Source organism: Numida meleagris, chromosome 3, assembly GCF_002078875.1.
Source record: "Numida meleagris isolate 19003 breed g44 Domestic line chromosome 3, NumMel1.0, whole genome shotgun sequence".
NCBI lineage: Eukaryota > Metazoa > Chordata > Aves > Galliformes > Numididae > Numida > Numida meleagris.
In genome coordinates, this window is record NC_034411.1 from 65,600,800 (window position 1) to 65,620,563 (window position 19,764).

The 19,764-nt window shown below is 42.0% G+C and overlaps 1 protein-coding gene across 1 annotated transcript in view; it reads left to right on the forward strand.

The window, feature by feature from the left end:
* LAMA4 (laminin subunit alpha 4) overlaps positions 1 to 19,764 on the forward strand; it is a 94,912-nt gene that overhangs the window by 30,394 nt on the left and 44,754 nt on the right. The window contains exons 3-9 of the mRNA XM_021391121.1: positions 2,496 to 2,620; positions 6,247 to 6,327; positions 11,188 to 11,402; positions 14,295 to 14,390; positions 15,655 to 15,806; positions 15,953 to 16,063; positions 18,842 to 18,953. Of these exons, the coding sequence (XP_021246796.1) occupies positions 2,496 to 2,620; positions 6,247 to 6,327; positions 11,188 to 11,402; positions 14,295 to 14,390; positions 15,655 to 15,806; positions 15,953 to 16,063; positions 18,842 to 18,953 (892 nt within the window). The remainder of the gene's footprint in view (positions 1 to 2,495; positions 2,621 to 6,246; positions 6,328 to 11,187; positions 11,403 to 14,294; positions 14,391 to 15,654; positions 15,807 to 15,952; positions 16,064 to 18,841; positions 18,954 to 19,764) is intronic.

Genomic DNA, 19,764 nt, shown 5'->3' on the forward strand with positions numbered 1-19,764 from the left:
GGAAAAAAACCCTTTAGTTCTGCAACTTTTGGTGTCTAATCTATTTAAAGATCCATGGAAGAAGAGATTGACTTTTTTTTGTTTGCTTTCCTTATCATATTCCACCTGCTGTAGAGCTCTCTGGCCAAATCACAGCTTTGTAGAAATAAATAGTTGCTGTGCAATGGGTTCTGCATGACTACAAAAAAAACCCAGAAACACATGCAAAGTCTCCTTGAATCAAAAAGAGTCTGAACTGAACTAAATTAATGAGTCCTAGGGAGATTTGTGTGATTCAAATGAGGAAGACTGGCAAAAAAAAAAAAAAAATCTGATATGCTCTGTGCTCTGACAAGGATAATTGTCTTTTACTAAAATGATGCATTTTCAATGGAGATAGATAGATGAGAACAGCACAAAGATTTATGAAAACAACCCATCAACATTGCCAGGAGAAAACTCTGCCACTAAATCAAACTCATAGTGTTTAGATACAAAACTCATTTAGCAATGCAAGCACAAGAAAAACGTAACTATTTGTTTTCATTAAACATCTTTCTTAATCTTATTCCTCTTTCCTCATACTTTCTTCTTTCAAGTACACACTGTAGTTGGAGTAGAAAGTGAGTTTCAGATCTGTAGCATCTTGGCTCAACAGAAAATCAGTGAGTGAAGCCTACCCCCCAGCCTGTGCTACTGAAGGAGCCCTGGCACAGACAGCCCAAGGTGGAGGCTCACCAGCACTTCTGAAACCTAACACACAACTTCTCGCTTATTCCAGGCGCTGCCAGCTGCTGACAGCTCAGAGATGTCTCTGATGGGATTAAACAACTACCGGAGGAGAAGCTGGGGCACCATGGTCATTTCCCAGCACCTATGCCAACTCTGAACACAACACAGGGATTTGCAGGGCCTAAGCGAAGGTTTCTGTAGCCCATACTGGGACTCCAGTGGTAGCAAGAGGACCCACTGTTAGGGGACAACACCTTAGCCTGGCCTGTTTCTGATGTCTCTTTGCTTCATACTTTACCAGCATCCACAGTTGCTGTAATAGGGAACATTATGGGGTACATATATCCATTAATTTCTCCTGAAAATTTTCACTCCTGCAAATATTGTCATCTCCTGGCAGCAGGTTGCAGAAGTTTCTTATCTTCTGTGTAAAGTATGCTTTAGAATACTTAAACTCCTAATGGTTTTAAGTACTTCTGTCATGGAGGTGGCTCTTCATTATCTCAAGCTTGCATTGCTGTTTGCATCCATACTGTGTCAGTAAAAAGTGTTGTCATTGGAGAGTTCTGATGCAGGGACACTGCAAAACCAATTGAACTGCTGCAAGAAAGAAAAGCACTTCTGCACACTTCTACTCTTTGAAAAACAATTCAGGAAGACAGCTAGAATTTAGAGAGGTGTGTTTTTTCAATGACAGCCTCTGGGTATTTTGCTGAAATGGAGAGTAGAGCATTACCATGTGCATAGGAGAAAGCCCTTGTAACCTGCCACATCTGAGTGTGTCCATTTCTCAATTAAATGATGTAAAAATGCTTATTTGGGCCTGCAGAACTTCTGAATTCAATTTAGAACTGTTTGCAGACAAATTTGACCTTTTGGAGGGATTGAAAATATTAACTGCGAGGCACAATTTTGCACCCAGCATGATGAAAAATTTTGAAAAAAATATTCTGTATAGATTACCACAGCTTGATTTACTGCCATGGAACTCCAAACATATCAATCAGTGGCCAACTTTCCTCTGCGTGAGGAAACACATTTCCTCACAAACATCAAACTGTAGACAGGAAATTTGCTTACAAAGTGAGTGACATTTTGTACCGTTGCTCTGTAGTTTATAAAAAGGCCGTTTCAAATGCAGTTTGGCATGAGACAGAAATGTGCTAGACTTCTACTTCTTCCCTCCATTTAACAGACCTCCTTTAAGATGGAGAAGAAGGTGCAGTGATAAAACATCCCATCTCAGGAGAAAAATCATCAGAACCACACAGTGTATTAGCCACCATCTGCCTGAAGATTCCCCTGATGCCCTTTTCCAATTATCAAGACCAAGAAGCAGCCTCACCGAGACCTATGTCTAGACTGAAATCTGCTGACAGCATTTACCAGCAGATATTTTTCATGTTGGTTTGGTAGCAGGAAAAGAGATCTTTCCTACTGGCACTTACAACTCAAAGCTGTCAGCTACACCTGAATGCCCATGACATCTCTGACAACAGCCAGTACTCTTTCTGCTCCAGCACCCTGCACACACATGTATCTGTTTTGTTCTGTCATGCACCTTGCCAACACTTGTTGGCTGGCCAATGTGATCATATGGAGCATTCTTATTTGCAGCAATAACAGTTACTATTGGGTTTGGCTTCACCCATCAATGCCTTGAAGGTGTTGGGGTCTGGCATCAGCCCCTATTCTGCTTGGCCAGCTCTTCGGATAAATGATTTCTTTCTGAATTAGGCAGCACCTTCATTTAACTTTCATCATTCTCTCTCTTTTCACTGAAGGACTGCCAGAGAAATACAACAGGGGAACACTGTGAGCAATGTCCAGACGGCTTTGTTGGAGACGTTGTTGGAGGAGCACCCACATTCTGCCAACCTTGCCCCTGCCCCCTGCCAGAAGCTGCCAAGTACGTAAAAGAGTCTCTGCTTTCATTTGTGCTGGTCTGTGCCCTTTGTAAGTTTGGGTAAGCATCCCTGCCTCTATGCAGCAGACAAAGCTGCTGCCCTTTCCAACTGAGAAAGCTAAAAGGTGCTCTCATTTATTACCACAGGAAACAACAAAAAAAACAGTTTGTGACCTTTGGGGGATAAAATCAACCAGGAGAAAGCATAGCTTGGCAGACTCCTGTGCAAACAGTAGCTGAATCAGCTAAAAGGGAAGGGTGGGAGGACACTGTGACCAGTATGGTATCACTTCAGTTGACACAGCTACAAGGGCAAAAAGCTCTGAAGCCTGAAAAAAAAACAAGACCAAGCTAAAGACCTCCAGGGTTATCCATTTTGTGTCTTCAGAAGAAACAAAAAACTACAAACTGTGACGAGTTAGTAGAAGCCTAGTGGCACATCAGTAAAGCATTTAAAGAACATATTAGTAGCTCCCTCTTGCTTGAGGTCTGTGCTACGTGAGAGGCATCCAGGCAAATCCCACTGTAGTGCACAGAGGAAATGCCATGAAATACTTGCCAACAGGTTGAAGCTATTTTTTACTGAGCTACCTACTCCCCTTGTGTTTTTTTCCCATTCCGCTTGCAAGCAGGGCTCCTCAGCAAAGGGGAACTTTCTTATTGTGTTTGTTTACAGTTGCTATAGCATTTCTCATCCAACCCCAAGGTGGGATGAGCCTCACTTTGCTCAGCTGCTCCGTGGCACAGGCTCAAAATGGCAACAGAGAGCAAAATCTCTCCAGCCAAACTCCACAGATTCCCTCTTGGCTTTTGCAGTGAGCTGTGGACATGAGAAGGGCCACAGGGTGGAGAACAGCTATAGCTGAAAACCTGCAGCTTTGACTGGGTTAGAGAGAAAACCCTCAAGAGACAGGGAAAAAACTGGTTTTGCTTACATGAGTGAGCTCACAGACAAAACTTCCTGCTTCCTCCACTTTCAGCAGCAGAAGTGATGCCAGAAATAGGAGAACGATAACAGTTGGAATCACTGGTTGCTCCTTAGCAAAAGAAAGTTATTATTTCTAACCTTCTGGGCACAAAGAAGCCACTTGTGTGTAAGGAGAAGCACTGCCCACCACAGCCCATTGGCAGCCCCAAAGGTCCAGCACTTCTCCAGGCTGCCCTTCCTGCAGTGCCACTGGGCAGTGCATGGCCCATCTGCCACCACCAGCCCATGCCCACACCCTGCTGGGCTTCAGAGCAGTGCCCCTGACACTGGCAGCCCCACAGATCTGGAGAACCTGGGATTAAGGGAGCTCTGAACTCCAAAGGGCATCAGCGTGAGGTAGGGAAAAGAGTACAGAACTTGCCAGGAGCCCTCATGTAGGTGCATCAAGAGCAGCAACGCGTCACCCTTTTAAAGCTATCCCAGTAAAAATCCACTTTTTTGGGGTTTTCCTTGGAATCAAGTCCTGAAGGCAACAGTTCAAAGAGTGTCCTGTCCCAGTTTGTCTTATGCCTGTATCTAAGTAACATGCAGAAAATCCCTGTGCTCCATCTTGCATGACAGAGATCTGGCCACAGCAATAGCCTTCAGCTGCCTGTGGAACACAGGCAAATATTAATAACTGAGCAACATTCAGCCTTGCAGAAGTAAATTCAAAGAATAACTATCCTTTCTTATCCTTGTACTTTTCCTCCATAAATCTTAATCCATGTATACTAAGGCAAAACACAGTAATTCTACCAGAAATCAGAGAAGCATTAAAAGCCTCAAATAAAGAACATATAAAGGATACTGTTTTGTACCCTGTGTTGGAAATAATCAGTGAATCCATAATAGTTGGATGAAATGACCAAATCTGTAAACTGACAGACTTATCAGACACATGCTTGTTCTTGGGATTCATCTGTGTGTCTCCAGATTTTCTGGCAAGATCATGTTCATATCGGCTGTCCTGGGAACTTTTGGAGTAAACTACATGAAGCATAATGTCATCTCTTTGGAACAAAAAAAGGGGATGGACGTTGCTTCACATTCAGCAGATGTTACTTCTTTTTAAACCAGAGGGAATTTTTTGAACTTTTTTCCCTTTAAAAATATCACAAAAAATATAAAGCCTGAGGAAGGCTTCAGCCGTATTTCATAACTTAAATCCACAGTGTGGTTTGTTCAACTACGTGAAGGAATTAGCTTCTGTTAAAGAAGAGGAAGGCTGCCAAGCTCTCATGATTTTCTCAACAAGACCTCATAAAAGCCTTACTGAAGTTAATTTGTGAATTCTATGAGAAGGATCTCATTTTGTGTTCTCGCTGGTTATATGAAATGTTTTGAGACAACACCAACACAGACACAGATGTATTTGACCCTGGATGTCCCACCAGCTAAGAAATGCTACTGGGAATAGAAATTTTGCAGGAATTCTTGCCACCCCTTAATGCTGCTAGTTCCTGGAAAAAGCAGTGTGTAGATCATGCTCTTTCCCATCGCTCTGAGTCTTTTGAAATCCTATGCAGAAGGGATGCAAACTGCCACAGCTGCACAGCATAGCTTGGCATCGCACTGAAACATGAGATGGACAAGAGGACAAAGACAGTCATTCTTGATGCTGACAGTTCTCAAGGGGCATGCAGCCATTTAGGAACTGGAGCTGGTACTGCTCAGGATGAGGTTAGCAGTAGGACTCACAGCCTCTACTTTAGCAATCATGGATCTACAGCTGGCAACTGCTGCCACTCAGTATGCCGGCTGCCCTCCCATACTGGCATGAATTTGGACACGCAGATTGCAAACTAACTGGAAACATCTTTAGGACTGTATGTCTTCTTACAGCAGCTGTATTTAAGTTATGTACATCACTGTATTTGAAGCAAATGGGATTTGTACTTTCCAAATCTGGCTGCTGCTGCTCCTTGGATGTTCTATTTTGTTAAACAGTTGTTAAATCTTGAAAACATACAAAAGCAAGAGATCCATGTTTTAGAATCTTAGCAGTGGAAATTACTGTACAAGGCATTACTGCAATCAGCACAGCCAATTAGCAAGATGGTCACACAAGAGGCACTGAGGTCTTTCCAGCTTTCTCAGAGAGATGGTAGAGCAGCCTTCATTATCATAAATGAGGACAGTACCAATGAGTTCAGTTTTCACTACTCACTACTTCCAGGTGAGATCTGAGGAAAATTGTGAGATTTGCACAGAAAATTATCACACCCATACCATGGTCTGACGGGATCTCTGCAGTGTTTTTTGTAAGCAACACCATGTCCCTTAGAATAAAAGACAAGAAGCAATCAGGTTTGCATGATATACACATTTATCCTAAATCCCTGACCTAAAACACGTGTAGCAAAACCTGTAGGTGTCTCCGATCTACACTGCAAGACAGAAATTTGTATGTATCTGGGAACTATATAGCTCCATAGTGCTATACACTAATTAGTGGTCCTACACTAACTAAAAAGACTAGACAAGGGGTTTAAGATGCATCACATACAGAGCTTAGGGAAACCTGTAAAATAATATTCAGCTGTGAGAAATCAAGAGCCAGAGTTTGCACTGACAACTGATGTCCATCATTTGTGAAGAAATACTCTCAATTGTTTGCCATTGCCTGCAATTCTAATGATTAACTCTAACGAAATTCCAGTTTTGCAGTCTCCTGTTATCGAAAAAATGGAAACGTGCGCTGTGTCTGTAAGGAAAACTATGCAGGACCCAACTGTGAAAGGTAAGAAACTAATAGGATGACTTAATGGTCAACAATACTGAAGTCCAGGAGCCTTCAAGGAAGCCTTTCCATACTGGGGAGAAACGCTGCACAGTGCATTCATTTGACTGAATCATGCTTGTTCAAGAATCTCATTTAGTTCCTAGTAAAAACTATAAAGACTCCCTGTGGAGACATGTCAGGTAAGACAGACTTTTATATCTGATGTTCTTTGACCCACTCCTTGCGCTCTGTGTACCTCTACATGGTGATCTTACTAAAAGGAATAAAATTTACAAATGAAAATACAAACCAGAAAGAGCAGCTGAAGTAAAAAAACACCACCAGAGACGCCTCTAGCAATTCTCCACTCCGAAAACATAACAGGCTTCTGCTGATTAAATGTTTCAAAAGCAAAGGAGAAAATGCCTTATCTGGCCAAATCCTTAATGAGCAGATGCTTTCATTAAATGTACTTTACACGCATTGTTAAGCAAAGTCAAGCAAACAACCATAGGTCAGTGTTGCTTTTCAACTCTCCCTTAAGCTCACAAGCAATTCCAGTAAACTACAAAGTGCATAAATAAATGGAGCTTTGCAGTAGAAATATAACTTACTCTCCTGTCTTATAAAGGGCCATCTTACTCACCATGGACACACACGGACAATGCTTCAGTGAATGTCAGAGGTGGAATTATAATTCTCCTTGAGCAGACAATAAGTTAAAACTGCTTAAACACAAAGACTAAGGGGTATACGACAGTTCAGACTCTGAATTTCACAATGCCTCATTTTGGTTTTTCTTAAAGCCCTTGAACCATTTAAGAATTCAGTCCACTTTCATTAATGAGAAAGGTTTAAATTCAGATGATACCTTACTAGAGAGGGAGAAAGGGGATGCTCAGTGTGCAAAGAGAAATCAGTGTGAAAAAGGTAAGATAAAAAAAGAGAGTGAAGACTTTTGCCCTAACAGAGGATGCAAAAACATCGGCGTATTACCTCTGCATCACTAACACTGTGACAGCAATAGTGAAAGGCTTCTGGACAGATGGCACAAAATGAAAGAAAAAAAGCCTTGTTTCCTGGGCTATGGCTGTATGCTTTTGTTCTTAGGAAATGTCAGATGTATGCACAAAGGATAATGCAGACAATTAAAAGGTCAGTGAGGTTTCCTAATGGTTATTAAAATGTCATTCTAGACTACAAGCAAATCAAATCCCATAAAATGAGTAGCAGATTCATAGCAGCAGCGGAGAATGGCAGCAGCTTTCCCTTCTAACAGCCACTACCCAGCCTTACATACAGCAGCTGTTTCAAAAGCTGTGTAGGTGGGCTAGAAAAAGCCACAAAAAGAAATCAGTCTGTCCTGGTCACTGCATTAAGCCCTCTGCAAAATGCTGTGGTAAGTAGCTTGCAGTGACAAAGAGCCCTTTCCTTCTGCTAGGCTGCTGGTCCTGCTCCCGGTCAGACAGGACAAAGAGCATTTCAAAGACTAACGAGAGATGCAATGCTCATCTCTGTTCACTTGTCAAACAGCAAGCTAACACTAGCTGCCGGTGTTGGCAGCCATCGCACCATAGAAGCACCAAAGGAGACGGGGCATTGCTCTCACTCATCCCTCATCCCATTGGGCATCTTCTATTGCCAGGGCAGAGGAAGACCACATCCTATCACCCTCTTTCCCTCCATGCCCCCTCCCAGCTGCCTGCAGCAGAGGGGATAGGGCAGCGGGACACCCTTCCTTGGGCAGTGCCTGCATGACAACCCACTTTGATCCCCTGGAATTATGTAGGGGGCTTCCTTGTGCTATGCCAGCGCCTTGGCACAAGTCTAGCTGGTTTCTTTTACGTGTGCTGGTGAATAATGTGAAATTGTGGAGGCCTTTCCTAGGAACCGTGAAAACCACCTCTCAGTTCAACGTTTAGGAATTAATCATTTTACTCCTGGACTCTGGCAATAAAGTGCTGAGGTGACAGGAGATGAAATGCAGGTCTTGCTAACATCCAAATGTTAAAAAACATAATTGAACAAATTATGCTTTAGATTTCAAAGTGAACAGAAGAAAATAGTCCTTTCGGCATTGCCAGGGAAGGGGAAGTTAATTTCTTACTCACCAGTAATTGCAGGAAGCAAACAAGGCTGTAAAATGAAACAAAGATAGCTTAGCAGCTTTATTATCTCCACAATGCTGACAAATCACGTGGAAGAAGAAATATTCTTTCTTAGCAACAAAGAGACCCTTACTGGAGCAGCAGAGGAAAAAGACATTTACCGCAGGCCTCTACTTTTTCAGACCATAAAGCACAGAGATGGAGCAATGCATTTCCATTTGTTAGTCCCTCCTCTTCTCACATGCTACCAACCATTCAAAAGAGGAAAAGCACAATCCAAACCTATGACATGCCCTGAGCAGCAGAGGGAAGGAAAAATTGAGGGTGACACATTTATTCACAGCTCTAAAAGTTCGTATTTGTTTTAGACAGCTACTCCAGATTAGCAGATATGGCTAATAAAAGTGAGTCAGACGATCGTAAAAAGCAGCACTTGCTTCCAGGCCCACAGATTTATCTGTGAGGATGTGAGGAACTGCCCGCTGCATTTCTGGCAAGTGAACTGAATGGTGTATTTCTGAAAATGAAATTAAAAAATCGCCTTGTCCTTATCAGAAACCATGGGCCTGATGGGAATAGGAGGCAGTCTTTGGTAGTCACTGTCTGAAAGCCTACACTGGCTGGTGGTACATTCTCACCTGAGCACTGCTCGGTGGCTTTTGTGAGCTGGTGGACACATCAGACAGATGATTATTTGGAAAATTGTTTAAGTACAGAAGATAAAAGAGAAATGCTGCAAGGTATTGAGAGCTCAGAATAAAACAAATGGTTCAGCAGATTTAAACAACAACAAAAAAAAGAGATATTTCTTCTTTTTCAAACTTCATATACATCTTGAAAATTTGAAATTTTGGACAGTAGGACTATCCCACATTGTCTGAAATATTAGAAAATTACAGTAACCCTTTTGGCATGACTAAACAGAAGCATCACACATCACTGCCTGCTCTAACTTCCATGGAAATGGGGAGCAATTCTGCTCAAGTCAGTCAAATCACAATCCTTACACTCAGCATTGCATTCACATTTCTTTGAGTGCAGAGAACTCCAGGTCACATTTTTATTCTTTACATCTGGGTCACCCAAGTGATAAGATCTGCAGCAAAGATTCTGGCAGTGCTGCAAAGAGACAAACAGACTCTTTGCCACTGGCAAAGGCAGCATTTGAGGCAGCCAAGTGGTTTATATTAAGATGCTTAAAATTTTATATGTGTTTTTACTGTGGGGGTTCAGGACTGGAACATGAACAAAAGAGCACTGAGGAAATTACTTTCATTATTAAAAAAAAAAAATTCAGCAAATGTAGAAACAAAACTGGAAGCTCTTATCAGATCTCCCACATTTTCATTGTTCAGACAGAGCAGAACCAAGATTTGTCTATGTTCATATTTTAGGAGACAACAGATCTCATCCCATGTCCCCAGCCATAAACTTGGGAAAATTAAACTAAGCTGCCTGAGAGCTCACCCTCCTCACCCACAAAGAGCAGAACAAACAGTTTCTGAATGCAGGGCTTTAGGGATGGGAAAAGAGACAAGGACAATGGTGATAAAACAGGATAACACAGAGTACTCCTTAACTAAATCACCCCAACAGCCATTCAACCCTCTGACTTCTTCAGTGAGCAATCATTACACCAGCTAGTTACCCCTGCCCCGCAGCTGTTCTTCATTCCCATTTTGGGGCCACAAATCCTCAGCCTCTGTGGTGCAGACTGCAGGGTCACGAGCCCTCCTGCCACCCTGCAGCAATGCCACATGCCACGTGGGCTGTCTCCATCCTGCCAGCTCTGGTTCTTTCTGCTACCTAAGTACCTGGAGCAGGTGGGAAGAAGTATATTGCTACCAGTAGAAACTTCTTTAACTGAGAGCCTGCCCTTTCCTTCCAGATGACACCAAGTCTACTGCCTGGTGTCTTAGCAGAAGGTCAAAACTCATCCAGCAGCATGAGGTACCACTGGTTTGTCTAGACTTCCAAAAATTACCACAGTTTCAATACCTCTCCCATTTCATGATGTAGTGAGCATTCATCGCAAATGCCTCCCAAAAGTGACAAAACGTGAAATGCAACTTCTCTGCAGTGCCTGTTGCCCATCTCCTGCTCTCCCTCTGCAACCCCCCAGAGACATCCTCCCCTCCTGGGCACACAGACACTTATTTTAGGCTCAGCCAAGAGGCAAACAGAACAAACCAGAAAAATGCTGTGGATGTAAAGGACTGGTTCAGCACCTGTTTGGTTCTGCAAATACCAGCAGCCATCCCAGTGCCACATCACAGACATATTTATTTAGCCCTCTTCCGGTCAGAACTCTGCTATCTGCATCATAATGAAAATAACATCTGAACTTCCTCTGAGTTTCCACATCACGAAAAGAAGTCTCTTGCCTCAGTTTCCTATATAACACAATATAGTTGGACAGATCCAAAGCTGAAAGAGACCAAAATAAACACCAGAACTGCCTCTCTGCCAAGGTCATGCTGTTATATATTTTAAAACAACGGAGAACAAATCATTGCCCCACTAACAATACAAAAAAATGATGCAGAGTGATTGAGATACCAGAAGTGTTCAAGAAGGGAAAAATAAATAGCAGTACAGTTTGAGATTAGAGCATAGAACAGCCTCTGCAGCAACACAGCTCCTAACTTCTGTCCTTTAGTGATTGCTGACTGTCATCAGTTCATGGGGACATAAATAAGGTCAGAGAATAATGGTACCGCAGATGAGAATGTCATTGCAAAGCCAACTGTAGGCTTGCTTCTCCTTTCAGGTGTGCCCCTGGTTACTACGGGAATCCTTTGCTAATTGGAAGCACTTGCAAAAAATGTGACTGCAGTGGCAACTCAGACCCAAACCTGATTTTTGAAGACTGCGATGAAGTGACTGGCCAGTGTCGCAACTGCCTGCACCACACCACGGGCTTCAAGTGCGAGCGATGTGCTCCAGGTTACTACGGGGATGCCATATTCGCTAAAAATTGTACAGGTATTGTCTGTAGTTCAATGTAATGGAGCAGAACAAAATAGGGTACAGCAGGCGGCACAGACTCTCTCCCAGAGATGTTTGAATTGGTCATCAAATGCCTGGGAGTGGGCCTGGGAGGCTGGGGGTGTTTCTGGCCACCCTTCTAGTGCATCAGTTTGGATGCTCCATCAGTTGAATCTCCCCTGACACTAGCCTGTTATCCATTGCCCATGAGGAAGTCTCAAGAACCCAGACCCCACATCACAACTAAATGCCAGACAGTACTTTAGCCTCATGCCCTTTGTCATTGCTGTGGCTCTGGTAGGAGAGACTGTATCTTTCTCCAAGGGGATCAGAAACAACCACAGCCAAAGGCAAAATGCAAGCGCTCAGAGCAAGGACCTCCCAATCCTACTGCCAGCATCCTCCCCTCAAGGACAACAACACAAATGGGGAGGATGGATCACTCCTAGCTCTCAGCTTGACTTGAATGTAAGGCATTCAAGCATGCAACCAGCTTAGACATTTGAAGTGCTCCTGGGTTCAAGGTACAGTCCCTGGTGCCTTTGCAGTGTCTTGATCAAACTTACATACTTCTTGGAACTCAGTATGCACCTGGAGTTTTTATTAGCTTACTACGAAGTGTTAAGTTTGCTTTCCACCAAGACAGTGGCTGCAGGGAGCTGCACATCCTGAAGCTCAGTTCATGTCTGGATCTGGGCACCCAACACATGCCTGCAATTTAGTCTCTGTGATTTTGAGGTTGTAAAAGCAAATCCTGCTCTTTCTCTCAGCCACAGCAATTGTGTGTGCCTTGGGCATGTGGAAAAGCTGAGCTCCAAACAGCCAGGAGCATCTTTGCCAAAAGTCTGAGGATTACAGGGAATTTCAAATGTCTAATCAGCCAACACGAAATATCATTTTGGAAGGTCTATCTGAACATAAAGCATCCAAACTGAAGTTGTCACACCTCCATCAGCTCAATATAGTTTTCGTTTGCACCAATAAGGAGTCGCAGAAATTAGGGAAAGAATGTCTCCATATTATTTAACTTTCTGATATACAGTTTAAGTGGGATTTTGTGGTGCATGCAGACTACGAATCAGCTTGGTAATTCTCTTCATTAGCAGATTTTCTTGTAGTATTTGATCCTTGCTAAAAATAAAAAGTGCCTAGCACTTGAATCTTTTAGAAAAATATTGATTCTGGAAAAAGATAATTATCTTCTTTAAAACATAAAAATACAAAAAAAAAAAAAGAAGAAGAACATAGCATAAAAAAAAAAAACAGTCTAAGTACACATCTTCCACGGAGAATCTAAAGAGGTATACAGAAGGAAAAAAAATGCAAAAGAAATAAGCGAGCAATTAGTTCTATCCAGCTAAAATCATCCATTTTTCTTTCAAGCAGAAGAACAATTTTTGTAGCTGCCAATAGCTATTTTCAGCCTCCTTTCATTAGCTTTCTTAATTATGTGTCCTTTATCCACACTTCAAAGCTTTCCACAAATGTCTCTGAGAAATGCAGGTAAATTAGAAACTTTCTCCACCAGTAAACCACAATAGCATCAAAACTCCGAACTCCCTATTAAAAGTTTGGTACCTTCTGAACAAGTAGATGAAATATCATCAGAACTGCTTTTGAAATGAATTTACCATAAGTATTCATGTAACAAGCTACGAGTTATCCAGTTAAATAAGAAGACAGAATTTGATTTTCTTGAGTACAAGAAAAGTCTAATCCAAACTAGGGCTAGTCTAGATACAGGTTAAGAGAAATCTCTGCTTTCAACTGAGATTTCTCTTTCACTTCATAATAAAAGAAATAACAACTTAAAATAGTGTAGTTCCAGGAGCTGCAATACGCCAGTTCATAATTGTGGAGAAGTCAAAAGGTTGACTACCTCACAACATTCATAACCAAATTCTTTTATCACACAAGTATAAAAAAATGAGTAGTTCCACTAACTTTGGTTCAGTTACAAAGAAATATTCTAACGTTAGGGTATTGTGTTGACTTTGAGGCTGTATTACACATTTTCCTTGAAAATTCCTTGAATGTTCAATGTGGAATGTAAATATAAGGGAACTCACAGAGAACAATGAATGGGCTGTAATAAAATGGCAGTAAACAATTTTGTTAGATATGAGATTCTGCTGAAACCATGAATCACAAGAGTAAAATGAATTCCAGATAAGTCACTGCTGTTCCTCTGTTTTGCTAGTTTTTGTTATTCTATCAAAGTGTTCCAAGAATATTTTAATCTTGAAAATAATATATTTTAAAAGGCCAATTAAATCTTGAGAGAGACACTTCAGATTAAAAATTATACCTTTTAAAAAGCCACTTGTGTTGGCAATAGAAATGCAGCTTACTCAATTTAAAAAAATGTTAAACTTCACTCGTCCTTCATTTTAAGTGGTAGGAGATACTTACTTTTTGATATACTTAAACTGGAATTAGAGTCCACTATCACTCCCTGCCAGCTGGAAACTTTATTTGGTGGGAACCTGACACAGTGTTGAGAAGTTCCACAGGCCTGCAGAGAGATATATAACAAGTAATTAACAACAGCTGTACTGCTTTCCTGAGCACACCTCTTAAACATCACCCTCTGCAGATGGTAATGTACAATGGCACTGCTGGACAACTCTGGCCTTTCTGCCTCTGCTTTTGACTGACTGACAAGCTTTGAAAAAGTCACTTCAGCACATACTTTCTGTGTTCTATCTCATATTTCGTCTGGTCCAACCTATGTAATTAAGGAAAAATCAGTCAAGGAAGCCCTTGATTTTGGTTTGATTACCTTTGCACAATCCTACATACGATCATTTCATTAGTGTCGGAATGGGAAAGCTGGGTTGAACATTTTGAAGATTACTATATTTAAAAACCTTTTTTTTTTTCCCTCAGCGTGTAACTGTGGAGGGAGAATGTGTGACAGCCAGACTGGAGAATGCCTCGCAGACAGTCCTGTAGTTTCTACTGGCACAGACTGCCCAACCATCAGTAAGAATAATATTATGAGAACATCAGAAATGAAGATCGCTCTCAGATGTTTGCAGATACTAACTTAACAGCTCAGCTCTCTCTCCACTGGGCACTCGTATCTTGATTCTGCAGGGCACTTAAACATGCAAAGATGCAGTGCACTACTGACTGTGTATTTAAATGTGTGAGCCCATGAATATGTTCAGCTCTGCAATACAGGCTATATGTTTGGGGTACAAACTGCAGAGCAGTAAGGATGTATCACCAAAGCTACTTCTCTATGCCCAGAGATACAGAGCCTGTAAAAAAATATTGTAGCCCAAAAATGCTACCTTGCATATCATTTCTGTTTTTCTCACTTTATATGAAATATAAATTGTTGCTGTTGAATTTGATGTACACACATCAGTCAGTTGCTTTTCAGCTATCTGCCCTATTCTAAATATAGGAAGCTGGGGAATTTTTCAAAAGCACTATGTTATAACTACTGGTGAATACTGATACTTTTAAAATGTTAGTATTAAGGCTATAGTAAAATACAGACCCCGTGTCACCTATGGACACCTAAGCCTGCTCCCAAGAAGAGGGATCACATGTCCAGAAGCAAAGTCAGAAGGAAAACATTTGGCATCTGCTGCCATCAGGAATACAGACTGTACAATACCGAGCAAAAGTTGCTACAGGAATCTGGGTTTCATTTTCACCTAAGATTCTTGCATTTACTGGTGGCACAAATGTCACTAGAAACAAGGTGGTATCACAAGCATTCATACAGGACAAGGACATAGTTCTGCACCAGCATAATTTAACATGTCGAAACTCTGCATTGAGAAGTTACTGTTCTAATTGGATAGACAGCCAAGAGTCCGGCTGCTGGACATCCTTACTTCTCATACCACCAGATTTAAAATGCAGAGTTCTTTCTGCTGGCAAAATGAACTTGTTTTTTTGACCCCCATCTGTTGTTCTTTGGGACACAAACACATGGAGCCTCTGGGGAATAGCCAGGAAATGCCTCATCTCTCTCTCCCTGCTGATTGCAGTGTCGCCTCGATGGCCCTTTAGAGCAGTCCCATCTGGTGCTGCTCAGCTGGAAGCATCGTGGCTGTGCTGTGGGACCTTGGGAGTGGGTGGATGAAAGGGAAAGAAAAATGGATGTAAATCAAGGCCCATCCATGACAGAGAGAGGAAACCCCATGGGGCACTCGAAAGTAAATTTAAGATGTTGTTTTTAACTTTCACAAGCACTACAAGTAAAATGACACTTTTATTTTCTTATCAGGCTGCGATAAATGTATTTGGGATTTGACAGATGACATCCGGTTAGCAGTCCTGGCTATTGATGAAAGCAAATCAACTTTATTGAGCATTTCTACAGGTGTTGCAGCACAGAAACGCTTGAATGACCTGAACATCACTGCTACCCATCTCCAGGTACAAACAATGATGATTTTTTGTTTGTTTTTTTTTAATGTAATTTTCATCTATGGATTTCCATTTCATTAATGTAAATTTAAATCTCTGCCCTCTCTGCAGAAATTTGGTCTGGGATGCACTGACTTCTTTTCCCCCCCCCATAGGCAGCAATGTCCAAAAAAAAGGACCACTCCACACTTTGGACCATCCAGGTTGATGATGCTGCGGACGACATGAACGATCTCCTGAGAGAGGCAGAAAACCTGGATGATCAGGTTTGTTCACAGCCAGTGCACAGAGGCCTTGTGGCTTCACATATTCACATGCTGGCAAACAAGGTCCACTGCACAAGAGTGAGAGTGCCCTGAAAGAAAGTTGGGATACATTTTTATTTCTCTACTTTCTACTTTACTGAGGCTCTAAATTAAAAGTGTAGACCTACCAAGTCTTCTTCCCAGGAAAGGAAGAGCCAAAGTCTGCTGAGTGTGGTCAGAGGTTTGTCAAAGACAGCAAAGAGCCTCCCCTCGGAATCTAGTTCCTTTTTCCTCCCCTTACTCCACAGGCATGGTAGACACTCTGCCTTGCTATTTCGAACCAAAGTAACCAACATTAAAGTAATTTGGACTGACTCTGGGAATCTTCATATTATATTTATTTTATATGTATGCTCTTGTAAAATTCCATTTAGCCTGATTAATCATTTCACAATGTGCTACAAAGCTGCTGGTTTAAAAGCCTTTTGAGGTACCCACTGAGATGGGGGCCTGATCAGCACTCAAGATATGTTTTAACACAATTATAATCATAAATGTTACATCCATATTCAATTGCCATGCTATAAAATTAAGGTTATCTGCTCTCAGCTCACAGAACACTTTCACTGCACCCTAAAAGAATACTGATGTGATATGTTTCAGGCGGGGTACTGGGAAAAATTTATTCTCAGAAAGCGAGGTGAGGCACTGGCAAAGGCTGCCCGGGGGGGTGGTGGAGTCACTGTCCCTGGAGGTGTTCAAGAACTATGTAAATGTGGCACTGAGGGACATAGTTAGTGGGCTGGTGGAGGTGAGCTGGGGTTGGACTAGATGATCTTAGTCATCTTTACCAACTTTAATTATTCTGTGTTAAGACTGATTCTATGTTAAGAAATGAAGTTCAAAATTGCATCTCTTAAATTTTAAATGAATATTATTAAACAGCTTTTTGTTATTGAAACATGTATATTTTAGGGAGATACACCAGGCTGTGTTATTCCCAGCCAGAGACAACCACAGTTGAAGAGTAACTGGAGTATCTTTCATGCCTATTGCAAAATGCCATGCCTTACATTCACTTACCAATTCCTTCACAAGGCAAAATTATACCATTAGGAAAACTGAAATATAGGAGAACAAAGAAGGAAAAAAAAAACGAAAAAATGAAGAGTGAAAAAAGACTGTATAGAGAAGTGGAAGACTAAATTTGAATTTGAGTATTTTAAATCAGCTTTTATTTAGGAGAAAGGGCACTGCAGAATTACAAGGGCTCTGTGTTCAAAAGAGAAGTGTGAATGAGTGTGATCAATGTGATCTGTAACTCCTGGAATCTGCTTGGGATGAGCTCGGAGTGAAGTTGCACACAGCTCGATCATGAACGTTTGGCAGAGACTCCGGGGAGCCGAACACGTGCCCTGCCCAGGCTCCAAGCAAAGCGCAGGGCAAGTGCCCCATGCCACTGGGGCTTTGAGGGCCACTAAGAGCATCCCCAACTCACGCAGCCATGCTTCCCACTAACCTCTTGGCAATCCACGGGAAACCCTAACAGCAGTAAAGTACAAGCCCTTGAAAGACTGAAAACAAGCAGACAGACAGAAACAACACGAACCTTTGTCTAAGCCCGGCCGTGTCGGCGTGGCCTCAGGCGCCCCCTGGTGCCGCCGCCTCAGCAGGCCTCGCACCGCAATTACGCGAGCACAGCAGCAGCCTCAGCTCTCCAGGCTTCTCTCCCACGCTCAAAAACTGATTTTACAGCGGAGATTTTCGCTGCTGCAGCCCTGAGAGAGCACTGAACCGAACACCGTGTCACTGCCAAGCGTGTGGTGCAGGCTTACATGTATACGCATGGGCAGCAGCCATGTTATCTTCTCCTTCCTTAGACATACCAGTGAAAATTAAATCTAAGGAATCCCAAAGTCAATAGCTGTCCAAGTAACATGATAGCTGTGCCACGGTAAATGTTCACCTCCCTAACAGCTTCACTCAATGCCTCACTTGTTTGGGGACCATATCACCTCCTGCCCATATGGGGAATGCAATGGTGAGTGCAGCCCCAGCCATAATACAGGACATCAGGAAACACCTCTTTACTATGACATGCTGTGAATGATGGAGCACTGGGACAGATTGCTGAGAGAGGCTGTGGAGTCTCTTTCCTTGGAGACCTTCAAAAGCTGTTTGGGCATGGTCTCGGGCAACCTGCTATAGGTGTCCCAGCTTGAGCAGGGGGTTGGACCAAATGACCTCCAGAGGTCCCTCCTGACCTTCACCTGTCATTTATAGGCTTTTGTGATTAGAGCATGGCTATGCTCTTCTGGGCCTTTTGAATCCTCATGCTCATTTTCTTAATTTTAACAAGTTGCAGAGCTGGCAACCTCGCATGAGGGAGACAGTAATCTAAAAATGGCGGTGAGCTTCATGCCTTACTCTGCAGTCTATACACTTACTCAATAAATGCGATATCCAGCAAAATGAGCCAGCCCTGCTGAATGCTGAATGCCTAGGAGACTCGGCAGATGGGAGGTTTACAACTGTACATAATTTATGACAATTTGATTGCAGCAAGTGATGGATAAATGTGGGACAGCTTTTAATCTCTCACTCTGCAATGCTGAAAATATCGACAAGGCAGCCCTTTACTTCAAACACCTTTGTAAATACCACTTTATATGATAAATGGACTTTTGCATGCTCATCAGGAGAAAGCAAAATGTGTGTTTACACTGCTCATCTCTATACATGCATACAGATCTGGAAAAAAAAAAAATCTAATATCTTGCTCACATGGTTTATTCATAGGGAAATCAAGCTTCCAGCAAGGGCCTACTGGTACAGAAGGAAACCATGGAGACCAACAACCGTGCTACTCAGCTCGTGCAGAAGCTCAGTAATATGAGGGATAATATTCAAGGTAAATAGATTTATTTCTAGTTCAGCTCACTGTGAAGCATGTATTAATGAAACCTCCAGCAAAAAAAATGCCACAGCACCTGGGTACTCTGACAAAGCAACTCACACATAAGGCCATTAGAGCCTGCAGTGCCACGATGAAAGGTTGTCTCTGAGTTGGTCTGACAACTAGAATATGTGCATCTTCTTCCCTTTTCTCTTTCTGAAAAAGCAAAATAATAATAAATAGGCTTACATTAAACACTTTAAGATAATTCAACTTGTAACTTCTGATTGTTTGAATAGATGCTCAAGGTATTTATATATACTAGTGGTTAGAAAGAAAAAGAGTTGATATTAGACTGGAACTGATTGCAGGCACAAACACAAGCACAGGATTGGAGGTGAGAATGTTCAGTGTCTTCTTTTATAGCAGATTAATGCAAGTGCACTTTTCCAATCATGCAGGTAAATAACAGAGGGCATACAAATACTAGACAGATTTTTTTAAAATATCACTTTTCCTTTTGAACCCATGGCAGTCTGGTGTCTTATGTCTGGTCAGACATAAGATCCCTTATGTCCATCTTTGGGCAACACACTGGAGCAATAAAAGCATCTCTAGAACTAACATAAATTTCAGAACATAATTTCTCTTCTGACTGTAAATGTACATATTTCAGACCTTCCCAGGTGAAGATTTGTTTGATTTACAGCTTGAGAGACTGCTTGGATCTTCAAGAATTTTTACTGTACTATGCCAAATGTTAAACGACAACAGTGAACACCTTCCCAAGCACAATTGCACTTGAAAAAGTATTCCAAGTCAAATA